General features: G+C 39.2%; 3 protein-coding genes and 1 non-coding gene across 6 annotated transcripts; 3 read left to right on the top strand and 1 right to left on the bottom strand.

Moving 5' to 3' along the window:
* Window positions 1-224: 224 nt before the first annotated feature.
* LOC113741492 (lipid phosphate phosphatase 2-like) lies at window positions 225-2,277 on the bottom strand. The gene is made up of 7 exons (XM_027269023.2): window positions 2,035-2,277; window positions 1,828-1,915; window positions 1,619-1,728; window positions 1,434-1,527; window positions 895-1,083; window positions 742-801; window positions 225-459 (listed from the first exon to the last, which is right to left on the bottom strand). The coding sequence occupies exons 1-7, from the start codon at window positions 2,251-2,253 to the stop codon at window positions 305-307; spliced, it is 915 nt and encodes a 304-aa protein (XP_027124824.2). The 5' UTR covers window positions 2,254-2,277; the 3' UTR covers window positions 225-304.
* A 3,142-nt stretch (window positions 2,278-5,419) lies between these two features.
* Window positions 5,420-8,391, top strand: LOC113742067 (uncharacterized). The gene is made up of 2 exons (XM_027269771.2): window positions 5,420-6,759; window positions 7,263-8,391. Exons 1-2 carry the CDS (start codon window positions 5,570-5,572, stop codon window positions 8,110-8,112), a joined length of 2,040 nt encoding a protein of 679 aa, XP_027125572.2. The 5' UTR covers window positions 5,420-5,569; the 3' UTR covers window positions 8,113-8,391.
* Window positions 8,392-9,808: 1,417 nt separating this feature from the next.
* LOC140005194 (uncharacterized) lies at window positions 9,809-13,031 on the top strand. Of its 3 annotated transcripts, none has more exons than XM_072045688.1 (5): window positions 9,809-10,271; window positions 10,374-11,234; window positions 11,383-11,491; window positions 12,022-12,214; window positions 12,540-13,031. In XM_072045688.1, exons 1-5 carry the CDS (start codon window positions 10,213-10,215, stop codon window positions 12,650-12,652), a joined length of 1,335 nt encoding a protein of 444 aa, XP_071901789.1. In that variant the 5' UTR covers window positions 9,809-10,212; the 3' UTR covers window positions 12,653-13,031. The 3 variants fall into 3 exon arrangements, with proteins under 3 accessions (XP_071901789.1, XP_071901790.1, XP_071901791.1); XM_072045689.1 differs by having other exon boundaries at window positions 12,022-12,157; XM_072045690.1 differs by lacking the exon at window positions 12,540-13,031 and having other exon boundaries at window positions 11,590-12,108.
* Window positions 13,032-13,619: 588 nt separating this feature from the next.
* On the top strand, window positions 13,620-18,962 carry LOC113742095 (uncharacterized). Its single transcript, XR_003460793.2, has 11 exons — window positions 13,620-14,916; window positions 15,008-15,085; window positions 15,683-15,767; window positions 16,000-16,095; window positions 16,221-16,428; window positions 16,615-16,717; window positions 17,457-17,557; window positions 17,664-17,841; window positions 18,263-18,433; window positions 18,525-18,625; window positions 18,708-18,962. It is a non-coding gene; the product is annotated as an uncharacterized protein (transcript).
* The last annotated feature ends 188 nt before the right edge of the window (window positions 18,963-19,150 follow it).

Below are 19,150 nucleotides of genomic sequence, written 5' to 3' on the forward strand. Positions count from 1 at the left end.
ACAGTAAGGAGAATGTAATAATTCAGGATTTTGCAGCTTGAGGTTTCCTGTCAAATCAAAATTGAATTTAAGCAATATCTGCATAGCTACAGAAAGAGCCCAAAAGTGTGGGATAATTGGCGAAGGGGGATAAGGTTATGTGTGATCTTTGAGGCTGTAGGTTGTACTTGATTCTCTTACCGCTTCTGATAACCAGATTGAGATTTTACAAGTACAAACAAAGAATTTGTAGAAGCTATATATTGATAATTCCTATGTAGCAGCCAGGTCTAACATAATATGTACTGAATCTGAGAATTTGCAATCAATATCTCCTTCCATTTTCCATTGCATCTAAATCTTGGCTTCTGGATTCAGGAGTTGCTGTTACGTGGTTTCGCATGTGATCCATTTCTATGTTTGTTGAATTCTTTGAACCATTTTCCTCCAGCAGTCGAAGAAATGTATGAGTAGCCCCACCTGCATTTTGCAGAAAGAGTAAGAGAGTCAAATTACTGAAGAGTTCCTATACAATCTTTATTCAAGATCAAAATGGACATTCGAAAAACAGAATTATGGATTTTTAAAGTTAATGTGATCAAGGCCTCCGGGGATGACTTCGAATACATGCTTCGTTTTTTCTGATAAGCTGAACATTTCAATCAACAGGGACCAAATGCTTAACTTATTAGCTGAAGGGATTCAGCTCGTATTCTGGAAAAATAACTTTCCCAGAGCCACGGGCAAGTTGTTTAAACTCACCATTTATGCCATGCGGAAAGGGGAAGAACTGCAGGTAGCACAAAGAGCAAACTACTGATCCTGCATTTTGCAACAGGTTACCATTAAGAGATCTTTACAGTGCTAGCTCAAAGAAGAACTCTTTTTAACTTTCGTTTAGTTAGTTTGACAAACCTATTAAAGCTCCAGCAAATACATCCGTCCAGTGATGCCAATAGTCATCCACACGTGAAATACCAATTAGTGCAGCAACAAGAAGAGGAAGAATGACAAGGCAGAGTTTTGCCACATGCCCCCTCTGATCAAATGCCTTAATTTTCCCGCATAAGTACCATGACAAGAAACCAAGGCCTGCAAAGGACCCTGCATAGGGAGGGTACTTCGATTAGATTATCAGAAGTTAATTAGATGGAAGAAAGAAACATGAGCACAATTACGTTTTGTGTCTGTAGGCTCTAGTCAGATGTGACCTTTTACTTAAGGGGGTGACCGATACCAAAATACTACAATTACAAACACATTTTCCAAACATATTATTGTCTTCAAATGGTATCATGAACTGGTGACAAGAAAAGTGCATGTGCTATCTGTTAAAGAGATTAAAAGCAAGAAAGCTTGTATGAGAAATCACAGCTGATTATTGATTAACTGAAGGCAGATTTTTGATATCCAGACTGAAGAATCATCTGATACTGACAGGTATTCTGACTTACATGAAGTATGCCCACTTGGAAAGCTTTTGTATCCTTCTTTGATAATACTTTGGTCTCCTGAGCACAGCACATCCCCAATTCCCTTCTTAAACACCTAGACATTAACAAGACAATCCATTTAGCAGGTAATACATAAAGACTGGCATAAGCATAAGCCCTGTGCTTGAGCAATGTATAGTACGCACCGGCACTCCATCAGGGAAGCACCTCCAGAAAAAGTCAGGGCGTGGTCGACCAACGGCATCTTTGATGGAATCCGTGATGACTGCAGTTACGAGTATCGAAAATAGAATGCCTGCAATAGGATTGCCCATCAATGACAAAATGAACTACTTTAGACGAGCAAAAACCAAAGAATAATGAAATCTTAGTTTCAGTTAACTGTAAGTATTACCTAATGTAGCATGATGCAAATCATAAACATCCCTTCTGATGAGATAATAGATGAGAAATATTGTGCAGGGGACAATTATTGCAAAAATCTGTTATACAGATAGCATGATCAGGAACACGACAGGCGATAATATTTCATAGAAAGCTACAAATTCCAAAGGCAGTTTTGCGTAGGCCAAAGCAAGATTTGTAGGATTGGCTTACGTACTGGAACTGCCCAAAATGGTATAGTGTCTGGAATTTTCAAGGGGTATTTCAGATCTGTCATCATCTCAGGCCCCACGTAGCGATGAAATGGTTCTATAAGATTTAAGCCAGCATCTATTAGTACCAAGAGCAGGAGAATTATCCAGTCATGCAAGTGGACTCTTGCAACCTTTGTTCCATGGGATTTCAAAGTGTGCCCCCCAAATTGAATTCCTGGCATCTTTACAAGTAATCTGCATCAACAGAATTGAATTGTAAGCACTAAAACTTGACAACAAGGAATAAAGCATTCAAATAGCATCTTAGACGTGTAAGAGGGAAGCTAATTCAACCATGACAAGAACTCAACTAAATTACAAAGAGGAAGTTCTGGTACTTTGATTTCCGTAACAGCCTTGAACAGGAAACTTGAAGCATGAGATGGAAAGTCCAAAATACACTTCTTAAGAACTAAGAACTGTATGCAATAATGCAAAAGCGCATGTCTTTCCTAGGGGTGAATGGAATGAAAGGACTCTGTGAAGGTTTTAGCATCAAATGTTTATTGCAATACATGGATAACTATGCAGATACACTTAAACTGTAACAATATCCTTATTGCAGTATTAATGTCCTTTTTCAACCAGAATGAACTGTGAACCAATGCTAGTGTTTTTCACAATCAAGGCTTAATTGATTTTGTAAACAAGCAAAAACAAGAAGATACGTACTATTTAGTTAACTATATGTAATCACCAACATTATGTCTATATGGTAGAAATGACCTGAGCTGAAACAGCATCAAATTCAAGAAGAATTAGACCCGTATGACTTCTGAGACAGATGAATGGACGATTTTATTCTTGAAATAAATTTATGCGAGGAGGAATAGCCTCTCATATCCTCAAAGAAATCCAGTAAATCATCAATCAAATCATAAATGCTAAGCATTTCTGCTTCTGACATTACTAAAATGAAAGGGGGAATTCGTACTTTACGGAAAACTAATCCAGGGATTACAAGAGAGCGCGCGAACATGGGGGGACTCCTCGGAATGTGGCTATGAAGAACACATGCAATGACCTGAAATTCGATAACTGAATAGATGAATAAGATTCTCAAAAGGGTTTATGGCATAATTGTTTAAAAGTTGGTTATCCATTGAAATCGGCAACAAGAAGAAAACCTGAATAGGATGCTCGAAAATCTTGTAAATTTCCTAAAAATTTCTTAAAGTGCTGACTTTTGGGGAAAAAAAAATTAAGGTAACTTTAGCATATATCATTAACACATCCTAGAAAAATAGTGTAAGTGGAAATAAATTATTGATGCACCTATGATTGTGGCTAGAAGAAAGGAACCAAATCCTGACGTCCAACACATTCCAGAGAGTGTCCAGGATTATTTCTAGTGGGGGAGAGTTTTACGTGCATGTGATACTTGGATGCTGTATGCCAATTAGTACTGCTATATAATAGGAAGCCCCCTAATCTTAAATTTTTGGAACGGCATTATTCTTTATGCCCATATAATACTTGAGGAGGTTTGCTAGCCTAGCACCCATACTATCTGAAGACAGCATCCAGTCCTGAAGATAAAGAAGAAGATCATTTTAGAATGGCTAAGCATATTGTGTTTGGTAGAACTTACTTGACGTGTCTATTAGGATACATCTGCAGGAATTATGCATATCAAAGGTTGGTATGGTCAAATTTTTTTTTTTTTTCACTTTTTGATCTCATAATCCTTGCTACATTTTGCTTTATCCATTTCACAGCAAAAAGATATATATCCCATAATTCACTTCATTCTATTTAGTGATAGGAGAAAAGGTGATCAAAAAGGGTAAACAATGTACAGCTAATTAACGTCCTCTAGCTACTAGCATGATTTTCAGAGTTTTTACTCGATTGTTTGGTTTAAGCCATAATTAATCACTTGACACAATGACACCGAACCTATGATTATAGCCCCTTACAGGATACAATGGCTTGTGGTTTACGCAACTATTATTGCAAATGAATTAAACATGCAACCATGAGGTGAAACCTACTAAGTGCATGCAAATATGTGTATATATATATATATATATTTATTTATTTATTTATTTATTTTGGTTAAAAAAGAAGTTTAGATTCTTATTAATCGCTTATCAATACAGTTCTCGCTTCATCGGCAGCAGGATTCAAAACACATTGACTTTTGTTGAGAAAGTGGCTCAATTGTATACTTTTTTTTTTTTGTGTGTGTGATCAAACTCAGAGAGATTTGAAAGTGTTAACTACCAATGCAATGAATGGGCTATAACATCCTTAAAAGTACTGGCCCTCAACAATTAAATTTCGAGTTTCACCAAATAGATTGGGATGGTTCCATTGCCCACTGGCTGGCTACTGTGTGCAGTCTTCCCTACAAATCGTTAACTCTCTTGGGATCCACTCTCGACTCAACCATCACAAGTTCGCAAATCTTAAGGAAGCACAAAGCCAGAAGATTTCATAGATTTGAGGATTGCTTTAATTGCCCGCCATTTTACTCACTATTATTCATGCATTTACCATATTTTTAGGTCACCATTCATCTGCATCAATTCATTCTTTTATCATATTTTCTATTGTACCACACGTGATCCTTTCTCCTAGCGTGTTTTTCTAGCCTATTCTTTCTTGACAGTTGTAAGTTGATCATACAAGTATTATATCAATGTGGGATCCTATATTTCTTTTGCCTAACATGAAGTTTTTTGTTTCGTGTGGATATACTATTGAGACTTCAGAGAGAGTAAAAAAGAAAATGAACTTTAAACTTCAAAGAAAGGATCACAAAATACGTTTTATGCTACTTGCACTGCTCGTGAGAAAGTGGCATATGCATTGATTATCCATCCAATTTCAACTCAAAATCTGCAGAAAATTACACAAGTTTCATAGTTGATCAATATGTGATTTATGTGGATCCAATGGGTTTTTTTTTTTTTAACCGAACTTAGAATGGCACACCACATTCAGCAGAAATTAACAGTAGTTGACAATTACATTCCCTTTCCTTTGTATAGCAACTCAAACATCCTCCCCCCCCCCCCCCCCCCCCCCCCTCAAAAAAAAAAAAAAACCCACAAATTTGTCAGCTTAAGATCAGCTGAACCATGTACATTTTGTTCATTAGTTTGGTGAAATCACTTTTATCGTGCTCGCCATTTCTGTTGTTTGGTAAGTAGTAAATTTTTGTGTGCTTTTTAACTAACCCTCGAACAAAGCAAAAAAGCTAAGATGTAAACATGGTGTGGACTTTTTTGCTGCGTTAAGTGCTAAGCCTCACTTGCAACTACTAGATGTAAATTTAAATTTACTTTGGATTGTGCAGATAGGCAAGCTGTATCCATTGAGTAATCCAAAAGCACTTTTAGGAGTTGTAAAAATAGTACAGGACATCAGTAAAAATCAAGCATTCAGGATTCAGCTGGTCCTTGTACATCTTTTACACTAGTGTTCCCCATCTAAAAGGTCACAACCCTTTTTTCTTTTGTGAAAAGCCACCATCCTTTCAACACCAGGCTGATGGATCCACCACCCCATCCTTCCATGATACCTGCATCTATTCAAACTGCTACAACCACCAATAATCACCAGATTCACCAGAACTACCCTGATTCAACGAACTCTTCGCCACGGTCTCAACATATAGACACATGGGATGAACCTCTACCACCAGTTCCGGGTGCCAAGTTGCGCCTGATGTGCAGCTATGGAGGTCACATTATTCCTCGTCCCCATGACAAGTCTCTCTGCTATGTAGGTGGTGATACACGCATTGTCGTGGTGGACCGCCATGCCTCTCTCTCAGACTTCCATTCGAGGCTCTCCCAGACACTCCTCAATGGCCGCCAATTCGTTCTCAAGTATCAGCTTCCCAATGAAGACCTGGACTCCCTTGTCTCCATCACTACTGATGAGGACCTGGAAAACATGATAGAAGAGTATGATAGAATAAACTCAGCTTCACCCTTGAAACCTCCTCGCCTTCGCTTATTTCTCTTTGCTGTCAAGCCTGAAACTGCAGCTTCAATGGGATGCCTGCTTGACGATGCAAAGTCTGAAACGTGGTTTGTTGATGCTTTAAATGGTGCTGGTTTGCTTCCTAGAGGACTTTCAGATTCAGCTGCTGTTGATAAGTTGCTGGAACTTGATGAGCCTCGAGTAAATGTGGATTCTGGTACAGTTATAGAGGCTCAAAATTTGACTTCAGGTGGCAACAAGCAAGCGATTAATAACGCCATTCAGGATGTACAATCAACATTTTCTGATTCACCTATGGTGCAAACAACCTCTTCATTTGAGTCTAGTGTTTCGTCTCCATCCATGTCGAATCTTCCTCCTATTAAGGTTAGGATTGATGAGACAAATGCAAGATTGGGTGGATTGGATGAACAGCTCTCTCAGATGAATGTTGCTTCAAATGCACAAAAGCAAGATGATCGATCCATTCATATGGGAACTTCACAACCACCTATTCCTATAATCGTTGGTGGGGTTGGGGTGCACTCTGGAGCTGTTACAGGGGAGAATGTGACTCGCATTATCTCAGATGATGAGAAATCAGATCTTGGAGCACCACCTGGTGGACCCCGGAAACCACCTCTGCCTTTGCAGTCTGTACCAAGAAAATTTGGAGATGCTTATAATTTGCCATCACCAGATTCGAAACATGCTGTAGGTTACAACTTGCCTTCACCTGATTCTGTAGCCAGGTAACACAATCTCTATGATGTTCTCTGTTTCTTGAGTACCTTATTTTTTTCGGCTGAACAAGTTCAAAGGGGACTAAATAGCCTAAAGGGATTATAGAGGCGGCTCAATCAGACTCACAAGCTCGTCTCCATCACTTTCAAATATAACAGCTGTAGAAAAAGTCTCAACATTTATCAGATCTTTTACCATTTTCTTCCTTATGCCACATTTGCGTCTCGATTTGTTAAAAGTAGAAATGTAGTTATGTAGCATGTGCTACAGACAATCCTCAAATTAGGGTGAGACCATTCCTTTTAGGAATTAGGACCCAAAATTTGATGGATGGAACAAAGTGACATATACAGGGTTATTTTCTCACAATGGTTTAGGTATTGTTGGAAATGAACCAGAGATTGGAGTTCCTAATTCTATCTGACAAGAAAAATCTGTTGAACTTCAGGATAATTTTCTCTTTCTAGCATGAGACGTTTCATTGACTTACATTAACGATTTCATTTTCCAGTGATTCAAGCATTGCATCTTCCGCCTCTCTTTCCAAACACACAATTTACCAGGACCCTGCTTCCTCTGCAACCAGAGAGAATAGAATTCCTTCTTCTGGGGTTGATCACCAGAGTAATATTACGGATCCAAGCCCTCTATTTCAAATGCAGCAAGTTCAAGAGACAATGGTTCTGCCACCCTCGCAGCAAAACCAGCTCCAACAACAGTTCATTCAAACCAGTGCACATTATATCCAGCATGCTGCAACGGGTCAAGTGCCAGTCTCATCTTACTATCCCGTTTATGCACCCCCACCGCAACAGGCAATTCATCAACAAATTGATCAGCAGTATCCAGTGTACTTGCTGCCTGTTACTCAAACCCAACCTTACAACCTAGCAGTGCAGTCCAATATAGTTGATGCAACATCAGTAGCCGCAGCCCGACCACCAACGCCAACTCCAAACTATGTTCTTTCCACTGCTTACAAGGAAATTGCTCCACAAATTTACCCTGCAAAAACAGTTACAACAAAGCCTGAAGTGCCAGCCAATTTATACAGAACAGCTGGTACTGCAACCCCAACATTAGTTCAAGTTCCTGCCAACCAGTTTCAGCAACAATACTATAGCCTTTCTCAAATGCCTCCTCCATCACAGTCCATTCCAGCTGTTTCTGCTTCTGTTACAAATTATGGCTATGAATATGCTCACCCAACACATGATCAGGCATACTATGCTCAGCATCCAACTGCAACACTACCCCGGTACCAAACAATTTCCCCAGCTGCAGCAATAATGTTATCACAGACTTCTACTCAATTGGCTACAGACGACACCTCACAACAAATAAGTAGCACACAATTATAGATCGAACGAAGATTCGATTGAGGTGCTCCACTTATTCAGGCTCTGATTGGACCGTTTCTTTGCAGGCAATGTGGTAATTTGGATTGGGAGTTGTGGGCTGTTTTGGCATTTTGGATGTGGTTGCAATAGGATTGTGTCTTTCATGTGTTGGGTGGTGGTGAATGTGGCTGCTAAATTATTGTCTAATTACGTATTTGTCCTTCATAATCATTTGTGCCCTTATGGTTCAGTTGGTGGATTATAAAATAATGGGCAAATTATCCAATTGGCCCTTGAACTCTTTGCCTAGGTAAAAATAAGCCCCTCATCTATTTTTTGCTGACTTTAAACCCTCGAACTTGTAAAATTGGGTACCTGTGACCCTTTTAGCCAGTTTCTCCGGTTTTGCAACCGGAAGGCCAATTCACACGAATACCGGTGTGCTTTTTTAAAGGGCATTTTTGTCCGCATTTTCTAAACAAAAAGGAAACTCCTCCTTCTTCCCTCTATTTCTGCAAAACCCTCGCCGTAGCTTTCTCAATCGCCGCCCATATCATTCAAACCCATTTCAGAGCCTTTTTGGTTCGCAAATCGAGAACCCTCCGGCAGCTCAAGGACCTTGCTTCCATCAAGTCAACTTGAAGAAAGGGGCGCTTTGCAACCTGAAGAAAGTTGAGGGTGTATCTTACAATTAAACCTGAAAAAATAATTTCTGGGTTAATGCTCTCAAATGCTTCTTCACTAGTGCGGCAAACAGGGAGAGAGTGGGATTTCTGTAAAGGGTGGTTGCCCCCTCTCTGTTTTAAGCCTAAGATTTCAAACGCAAGCAAACCAACAGCCCTTTGATTTAGCAAACTGCAGAAATAATTCTTGTACTTCCATTGAGGTTTCTGACAATTTCACTTTACACCCCCTACATGCTGAACGCTTACTACCTCCTCCTGCTGTGGATCATGCTAAATGGCTGTCCTGTATTTACCATGAAAGGAGGCTGTGATGATTTTATTTATTCGCAGAGCCGAGTTGGGTCAGGCAATTGAGCAAAATTGACCCGTATCTTGGCGAGGCAACCCCGGATGGTAGAATTGTTGGTACCAACCCTGACATGCAACCGGTGCTGCAGCCATGGCGGTGTCAAAGTCTTTTGCTGACATTCCAAGGAAAGCTGAAGAAGTTGGGGGGATTTTGCAGAAATGGAGGAAAGAAGGGGGTTGTTCCCTTTTTGCTTAGGAAATGCGGACAAAAATGCCCTTTGAAGAAGCACACTGATATTCGTGTGAATTGGCCTCCCGGTTGCAAAACCGGAGAAACTGGCTAAAAGGGTCACAGGTACCCAATTTTACAAGTTCGAGGGTTTAAAGTCAGCAAAAAATAGATGAGGGGCTTATTTTTACCTAGGCAAAGAGTTCAAGGGCCAATTGGATAATTTGCCCTAAAATAATTAATGGTGAGATAATGGGTACTAGCCTGGTATATTTTTTACTTTTTATTTGTACTCTTTGTTTGCTGTTGGTTTCAATTAGCATCAGACTCCAAGTTTTCTAATTTAACGATTGGCTCTGCGTCTTCGGACATCTGGCGCTTATTGTTTGAGTTTTAATTTTTGCATTTGTTCTTGATTGTTGTTTTATGAGACTGGTAGTATTTTAGTGTTAAGTTGGGCTGTGTTTGAAGAGAGTCCTCCTCAACAGGAATGAAAAAGACGACGTGTAGCACCAATTAACAAAAGAACCTCTTACAGCATTTACTTCACATGTACGACCAACATATGTTATGTTATTGTCTGATTATTCCAGTCCCAATTTCCACACTCCCAATATTGAGGACGTGATGCAAAGAAAGCTCGTCAAGTATGAACAACATTTTATTTTATTTTTGTTGGGGTACGATGTATAAAGTATAAACAACATCTAAACTTGTACTTGGGGACCCATCCATGACTAAAATCCTAAGAAAGCATCATGACTTTTGTAGTTTTTGAGTTCTGTCCTCGTGATGATACAAATTGGAATCTAGTAACATCTGGATTTTAATCCTTGGAAGTATCAAGAGCAACCCCAGCAAACTGAAAGCGAAAGATGTTTCACACACTAGTTCACCTTCAATTTCACACACTGTAAAATGGCAACCATTTCCTACTCTCTTTCCACTCCTAAGCTCTCAACGCTCCACTGTTCCAGGCAAGCTCTAGTCTTTCTGAAAGTGCCAAGTTCACCATAACAGATGCTTAAAAGCTTCAAATCAAGGTAAACTAACCGTTTTTCCCTTTTCTTCTTAAGCAGGAATTTCAAGACCAACGGCTGTCTTTCTCTCAATCAACCTAGTGCAAAAACCACCAATGCCTCAGCAGCGGCAGCCACCTCAGAAACTCTCAAAGTTGCATTCGCCGCCGGTGGGACCGGAGGCCACATATCCCCCGCTGTGGCAATTGCAGATGAGCTTAAAAACCAAAACCCTGACATCCAAATCCTCTTCATAGGCACCCCGACCGGGATGGAAAGCGCCGCCGTCCCCTTCGCCGGCTACCCATTTGTCGCCATCCCGGCAGCCCCTTTAGCCCGCCCTTTAATCTCTGTTCACAACATCTTCATCCTTCCTTTCCTTCTGACAAAATCCCTCGTCAAAAGCTTCCAAACCCTTCAAGAGTTCAGCCCACAAATAGTAATCGGCACTGGTGGCTATGTTTCTTTCCCCATTTGCCTAGCTGCAGCAATGAAAGGTTTAAAATTGGTAATACAAGAGCAAAATTCAGTTCCTGGAATTGCAAATTGGGTGCTTTCTTTATTTGCTGAGAAAGTTTTTGTAGCATTTAATTCTAGTGTGGACTGTTTTTGGCAAAGGAATAAGTGTATAGTCTGTGGGAATCCAGTGAGGTTTTCTTTGAGCAAGAATGTGGTGAAGGCTGATGCAAGAAAGCATTTTTTCCCTAAGGCAGTTGAGGGTACAGGGAAGCGACAAGGGAAGGTAGTTTTGGTTCTTGGAGGATCTTTGGGTGCCAGTGCGATCAATATTGCATTGTTGAATTCTTATTTTGAGATGTTGAATCAGCGTGAGGATTTATTCATCATTTGGCAAACTGGGGTGGAATCATTTGATGAAATGGAAAGTCTTGTCAAGAACCATCCTAGACTGATTCTGAAGTCGTGAGTTTTTGTCTCTCTCGAATGCTTTCTTGTTTTCTTATTCATTCTCATTTGCTTGGATTACGGTTAGTCCTTACATCGTTTTAGGGCCAATGTTCTCTGTTTCTCGTTATTTTTTTGGATTCTGATTAGCTTTTGTATTGTGAAGGTTCTTGCATTCTATGCATTTGGCATATGCTGCAGCAGACCTAATCATATCAAGGGCTGGGGCAATGACTTGTTCTGAGATTTTGGCAACCGGAAAACCTTGTATACTGGTATTAAAGAATTCTTAGTTGTCTGATATGTATCAAATGTGGTTAGTTGATTTAGTTAAATGATTCATCGTGCCAAGCTATGATTTCTTGGTTGCCAGGTTTCCAACCCTGAGAATTTTGATGCCACTAGGTTGCAGCTTTGGTTCCCTTCACCTCACACACCCCTCTCCTCTGGACCCAAAGATATTCCCCTACTTCTTGAATAACCTTAGAGAAGACACATGATTTCTTCTGATAGTACTATCCTTCCATTCGAGGACAACTATTGCATGCTCATGACGATTAGCAAAACGTTGCAAAGTCTTTGATAGGTTTCGCTGACTGCAGAAGTTAAGCTCTGCAATTTGTATTGATAACTAAATACTCCTTCATTGCTAATCATAATAGAAGAATTTCTTGGGAATTTCATTGCTGATCTATAAGCTGTAGTTGTGGTATTTACATTATTAGATAATTAGAAAAACAACTATCCATACAAACTCTATTGATGAGTTCAACCATGATTGTTAACCATCTTTTGAGTTTTGTAGATACCATCACCCAACGTTGATGAAGGGCATCAGCTTAAAAATGCATTTTTGATGGCTGATTTAGCTGGTTCAAGAGTTATAACAGAAGATGAACTTGACTCAACAACCCTCAGAACTGCCGTTGAAGAAATTCTAGGTATAATCAGTTTACCACCCTGTAAGATCCTTGCTACAGTAGTTCAGAAGAAAAAATGTGAGTTATTTCACTCATGCAGTTGTTTTGATGGCTCTGACATATTTATGCTTATCCTTCTGTCTTTTGAAGGTCATGTATGCGCAATCTATCAGAAAATCAGAACGTAGTTATCTTATCTAGTGTCTGCTCCAGTATATTTTTGTATATATTCGTACAAATGCAGCTGTGTTCTTGCCAAAGAGAACCCTTAGTATAGTCCTAGCATATTTGTTCAGTAGCAATATTCCTTTGTGGACTGAATATCTTTGCTTCCATAGTGATCCATTTCCTTACTCCAACAGTGCTATACCACTGAATAGTGTACATACTTCGATATATGCAGACAATGAGAGCTTGATGGTAGAGATGTCTCAGAGGGCTCTCCAGGCTGCAAAGCCAAATGCCTCCAGTGAAATTGCTCAATACATTCTTTCTGTTGTCAGTTCATCAAAGTGAACAAAATGAAGGTGAATCTGTGGAGGATGTGAAACTTAATGTTCAACAGTTCTGACAGAATCAAGGTGTGTCAACTTCAGAGACTGCCATTTCTTTTGACCATTTAAAGTGATTAAGGATTCTTGAACCAATCAGATAGGTATCTCACTGGAGGTCAGAAGACTTGTCCCGAAGACTGATCTGCAATTCTAAGTCTTGAGATGGTTGCTGAGTATTCCCGTTGGGTGAGACTTCTTGCTGTTGCTGGGCTCAATCTACCAATTTAGACACATTATCAAAATTGTGGATCTTGCTTGATGCTTTTCTTTTTCTTACCACGATGAGAGATACGTATACAGGAAGAATTTATTAATCATTTCAACTGATTCGTTTCTTATCATGCTTGGTTTTGTCCTGATTGACATTTTGCTTTCACTTCATGATTATTTTATTACATTGTATCTAATCATTGCTTTAACAACATAATACCTTTTTAATCATGGCTAATTAATTTGTGTGCATTGGATTAGATCCCAAAACTGACAGCACTACCAAAAGAAGAGAATTTAGAGGACTAACGAGAAAAAACTAGTTGCAATGTATGAAAATTGAGTGCATAATGAAGTGTGGGTGGACGTGTTTGAGCTTTTCGACAAAGGAGATCATATGCCAAGAAGTTATTCAACAAGTTTCGTCCACCAAATGTACTAGGACACAATTGCTATAGAACTTGCCAAACTAACCCAGAACTTAGTATATTAATTATCTAAGTTTGGTTTAAAACATTCAAGCACAGATTTTCTTTTTTCTTCTTTTTTTTTTGACAATTTTCTTAAAGGCCTTCTTTTATTTCTACACTTTTCCAAAGATAAAGAAATAAAATACTTCGAAAGTTGCTTTGCCTGTTTTGGTCCTTTCTTTTCTTGAATCTCTATTTAAGAAAGCTTTAACCGCGCGTGTTATGTTTTTGTACTCATTAGGCGTTCAAGTACACCAAAGAAGTGCTTCAAAATATTACCACTGCCCAACTGCGATGACAACGTTTGCAGAGGCAAGTGCGTGAAAGCATTTGGAGTTTCACATGCATGCCATTACTCAGTTTGTCTGCAGTTGCTTTCATTCAAATATTTCCTGCCAATGTGCATTTGATTGCACCTATTCCACCTCCTACCAACAAACTGAAACTGCTTGCTGATGTCTGTTTCAGTCTCCAGCCATAGCGAAGAACTTATTAATTGTTTCAATTACTATGGATCATTAACCTAATTCATGATTTTCTAATGCTGACGGTTCTTATTAATTTCTTTCATATTAGAAGAGGAAGAAAAACAATAATGTAATGTACATTGTTACATTAAGTATCGATCCAACTAAGCTCATTGGAAACTAACGAGAACTGAACGATCATTAAATCAGATGAAAGCACAGACGACGATGGTGCATATATAGTGGCAAGTAATAGGAGGCAAAGAGGCAACCCTTGACTTTCTACCCTATCAAAACTTTAAATCTTGAGTGATGGCTAATAGCCTGGATGGCCGTTGGTTAATAGATAGGAATACATGATAAGCCACATTCTAAGAAATTAGAAACAAGAAGGTTTAACATCTCTACTTCTATTAAATTCAATTTAACTGCTAAAATTAAATGGAGAAATAACTGTCAGCCCTTCACCAAAATATAGGTGTTATTTTCCTTTTTCTTCCTACCTTCAAAAAATAAATCCATTTGTGTCAACGAGCAAGTTAAATAAATTTTGTTTTGACCTAAAAAGAGAAGAAGTTAATTCCACTTCAAATTTTAGACGATGATTTGTACGTATGAAGAAAACGATTTAAAGGTATGGTAGGCCATGTTGCGACCATGCACGTAATATCTCCAGAAGCAGTAATGTTGGCTGTCCCCAAAGCAACTGTACCTCTTCCTTGGAAAAAAAGACACTTGACTATTTTCTCCACAAATATCTACTAACTAATGAAGAACCAATGCACATTTAGATTTGAGAGAACTTGTGAAAAGACCCAATCATGAAACATGTTGGTTTTCTCCGATTGGAAGTCCGGTCGCCGACCCACTTCCCAGCCGGTAGCCCCAGACCTGATGCCCCTGTCATCGTGCATTCGGCGGCGAAACTTAACATGCGAGCTGTTAGGAGCATTGCCGGCGCCGGCGGAAAGGTTTCCGATAAGCCCTCCATTTGTACAGCTGACGAGCTCCACTACGTACCGGTGCCGGACTCCCATTGGCGCCTCGCTCTATGGCGCTACAGGCCCTCCTCCCCTGCGGTATGCATTTAAATTAACGTCCGTTTTCTTATTTGCCTTCCTGCACTTTTACGAAATTTAGTTTTGTGCTGGCTATCTTTTTCTTTGGTAGGGGATTAAGAGGAACCATCCCCTGTTATTGTTGTCTGGATTGGGAACAAATGCAATTGGCTATGATCTTGCTCCTGGGGTGAGTTTCCTTGATTTTTTTCTTGGCCTTTTTTTAGCTTTTTCTTTCTGTTTTAGCCTTCTTTGGGCTATTTTCACCTTGATTGCTCCTTTTTTTTAAAATCCATATTACAAAACTGCTGATACTTATTTCCATGAGTATGTAGACGTCTATTCCTCAGAAATCAACTTTAAAGTTGAATTGGTACCAGTTTTTGGCCATTCTATTGAATAACTTGGATTTATGTTCATTTTTTTCCCCTGGTGATTATAGATGGGTTTGTGGAAAACAAACATTTTTCAGTTTACTAGATCAAAGCTGACTCATTACCGTTCTTTCATTCTTGTTGCTCGTGAAAATTACCAGTACTTCAAGGGCAGAAAATTGGTTTGTCAACGCTTGGAATTGGATAAGAGTATACACTAGAAATCAGAACAGCCATGCTAGCCATCTCCACAAGAAGCGCTCTATTATCCTGTATTTGTAGATTGGCCTTTTGCCGAGCTTTGTCCTTTTACTGCCAAGCTAACTGCTAGCTGACCTTGTCATTGCACGTCATTGTATTGTTTTGGGCATCATGTATTTACATTCTTCGGGCATGAACTAACCTTATTGCAGTCTTCTTTTGCACGCTTCATGTCCGTTCAAGGATTTGATACTTGGATTCTGGAAGTCCGAGGTGCAGGCTTGAGTGAAAATGATGGTATCCATAATTAATACCTGCGCTTCAATGCTACTTTTTATCAAGTTGCTTCAAATATAAACATTACGCAAAGAATCAATCATCCAAAGAAATCATGTGGTTAACTTTCCAAGCTAATTTTTTATCCAAGTTGCTTAAGTTATAAACATTTCGCAAAGAATTACTGGCAAATATTAATTCCCATGCTTCCGAAAAATCCAGAAATTTTGTTCACTTTAAGTACAGAAATCAGAAGCAGTGAATAGATCTGATGATTTTCTCTTAAGGGAGAAACTGAAGGATGCTTTTGTGCATATAGCTGAAGGATTCTCTAACTTGCTGAATGAAGGTGAGCTGGTTGTGTGCTTTAGGTGTTTGAATGAAACATAGAAGCGCAGAATATAGTTACTAAATTATCAAACTTATTAAAGATGCTCAGTAGTTTGAAACCAATTGCACTTGGCAACCTATCAGCCTTAGCACGAGCCAGACAAGATTCTGCTGCAAACCAAGTAAGGAATTGGAGCCAAAAGCTTGGAAACATCTTTGCAGGTGGTCAAAAATCAGTTGGTCTGCAGGAGCAGTTTTCTTTGCTGATGGATGACTTTCAGAAACAGCTTGATCTCATTCTCAGTACAATTGGGACTTTGATCACTATCTGGAGGAGGATGTGCCTGCTGCGGTGAGGTGACATTTCCCCATTATTGATGAGTTTAGACCTCATACAAACTCTCTTCTTCTGTTTAAGTTATATTTCTATTTAGTACTTATCTTGATTTTAAATATTTTATATGTGCAAATTCAAGAGAATCTTGATATTGGATAATATTGTATGCGTCAATTCAAGTTAAAGTTTCTATTAATACAGATGGAGTATGTAAGGACCCAATGTAAACCAAAGGATGATAGGTTGCTTGCAATTGGCCACTCCATGGGAGGCATCCTGTTATATGCAATGCTTTCTCAGAATGGTATGATTTTATGATTATTTCCTCAATCTTTTTCCTGTCCATACCGTTAAGAGATATTGATGCAATTGTTAAGTTTACTTTTGAGGACTTTGTTCTGCTGATTTTCAGCTTCAACGGAATATAATTGCTCCTGTGTGCTATCATGATTGTTATTCTTTGGTAGTATTTAGCACATTTTGGCCCCTCAATTTACCTTAATTCAAAAGGTCATGGATGTGATATGTTAAACTCAAATGTGATGGCATAAAGTGGGAGAGTTGAAGCTCCTAAACGCGAATGGTCCAGTGAAGCTCTTTTCTGTATCCATCCATCTATTTATGTGTAGAAATTGCTCACTTGACTACAAAAAAGAGAAGAAAGGAAAGCATGAAAGAAAGAATCCTTTTTTAACTTTTCTAACAGACGGGTTGATCTTAGGAGGTTGAAGTTCGATATTCAAGCCCTAATTTGACGTCAAGAGATGACTCAAGAGAAAGGAATACACGGAGCCATTTAGCTGGCAATAATAGACACTGACAGTTCTCATCGCAATACTTTTGAACATCCTTCATATAATGCACACCTTGTCTGATTTGAGCATTTATTTATTGGTGGAACTTATTTTCCAGAATTTTGATCTCTTGGCTTTTCAATGTGGACATTGCATACCCGGTTCATAGATCTAAAGATATCCTCTGTAGTCTGCTAGTATTGTATCAAATTACGTTGTTAAATAAGCAATATTTATTCACTCCTGAAGGTTACAAAGGACGGCACTCTGAGTTGGCATCAATTGTCACGCTGGGATCATCTCTTGATTACTCTACTTCAAGATCATCACTTAGACTACTGTTGCCCCTAGTAAGTCAAAAGAAACATATCCTGCTTCTTCCTACTTCTAAATTTCTCAAGGGTGGCTCCTTTGTGCATTCATCAAACCTTACGAGAAGATGGTCTTCTTTCACAGGTAGATCCTGCACAAGCTTTGAGTGTCCCTGTTGTTCCATTAGGAGCATTCATGGCAGCTGCTTTTCCTCTTGCATCTTAAGGCCCTCCGTACTTTTTGTCTTGGTTAAACCTACAGGTTTCTGCACAAAACATGATGCGACCAGAGATGCTTGAGAAGCTTGTCTTGAACAATTTCTGTAAGTATGAGAGCATTTTTCTTCTCTCTCAACTATTCAGGGGATAATTTATTGAAATCAAACTCGTTATTTGGTGATTAAATGCTGGAAAAGTTTGCTGACCTTGGCATGATTTCTTCTCTAACACTCTACTTAGGAGCAGCCTTCAAACTTGAGCATTAAGGAAATGAAGTGGCTTCGTGCCTTTGCAAGTGCTTCTGAACTAGTTTGAAATGCCAATCGTTTCCTGTCAAAGCAAAATTAACACCTACAGCTAGTTTTAAGTCAACTTGTTTGCAACACTGTAGACCACTGCACTTAACCCCTTGGAGTTGAAATCCTGTGCAGCCCTTCTACCAAATATTTCTTCTGCTATTATTTTATTGCACTTATTCTTAATATCATTGTGCTATCATATGCTTTAAAGCTGTATGATATGCAGGCACTATACCTGCTAAGCTTCTCGTGCAATTAAGAACAGTATTCCAAGAGGGTGGACTACGTAATAGGAACGAAACTTTCATTTACAAGCATCATCTGAACAAGAGCAAGGTTCCCATTTTGGCACTTGCGGGAGACCAAGACCTCATATGTCCTCCTGAAGCTGTATATGGTAGAAACTCACTGCACTTATCTGTAGATGTTATAGAAGATTGTATCAACCTATTCTTTATGTTCTCTCTACCTCTTTTCACGTTGACTAGAAACTGTAAAGCTAGTTCCGGGAAGGTTTGTGAAATTCAAAGTTCTTGGAGAGCCGAGAGGTCCACACTATGCTCACTATGATCTAGTTGGCGGTCGCTTGGTATGTCCATTCTGTAACCTTCCAGTCTGCAGATTTTTGGTTCCTCAATGCAATTCATTATTGGAGCAAATTCCAACTGCAGGCACCAAAAGAAGTTTACCCATGCATTGTAGAATTTCTTCAGCATCACGATCTGACTTGAAATCTTCGGGAGACCACAAAGTGCATATGATGTCTGTCTCTGTTGATAAGGAGGGTAGCCAAATGAAGAATTGCGCCAGAAATTCTGTAAAAAAGTACTGGCCAATTACATTAATCTGAAAATGTACTGATATCTTGTAATGAAGAATTGCTGATGTCTATGTGCATCAACCTATTCTACTGCTTTTCCTTCCAACTTGCAGTAGTCTTTTTTGGCTGTGTTATAGCAATGTTTCTGGGGGAAAGTATGATAACCAAACACACACTCGATCTTCAGCATTCTAATTGTTCCGGAGTCCATTAATTCACTTTCAATTAAGGACTTCAAGCCCGAAGCTCTCAAGAACCCAAAAAGCACCAAGTTTTGGTTCACTGAATCTACAG

This window comes from Coffea arabica, chromosome 4c (genome assembly GCF_036785885.1).
Source record: "Coffea arabica cultivar ET-39 chromosome 4c, Coffea Arabica ET-39 HiFi, whole genome shotgun sequence".
NCBI lineage: Eukaryota > Viridiplantae > Streptophyta > Magnoliopsida > Gentianales > Rubiaceae > Coffea > Coffea arabica.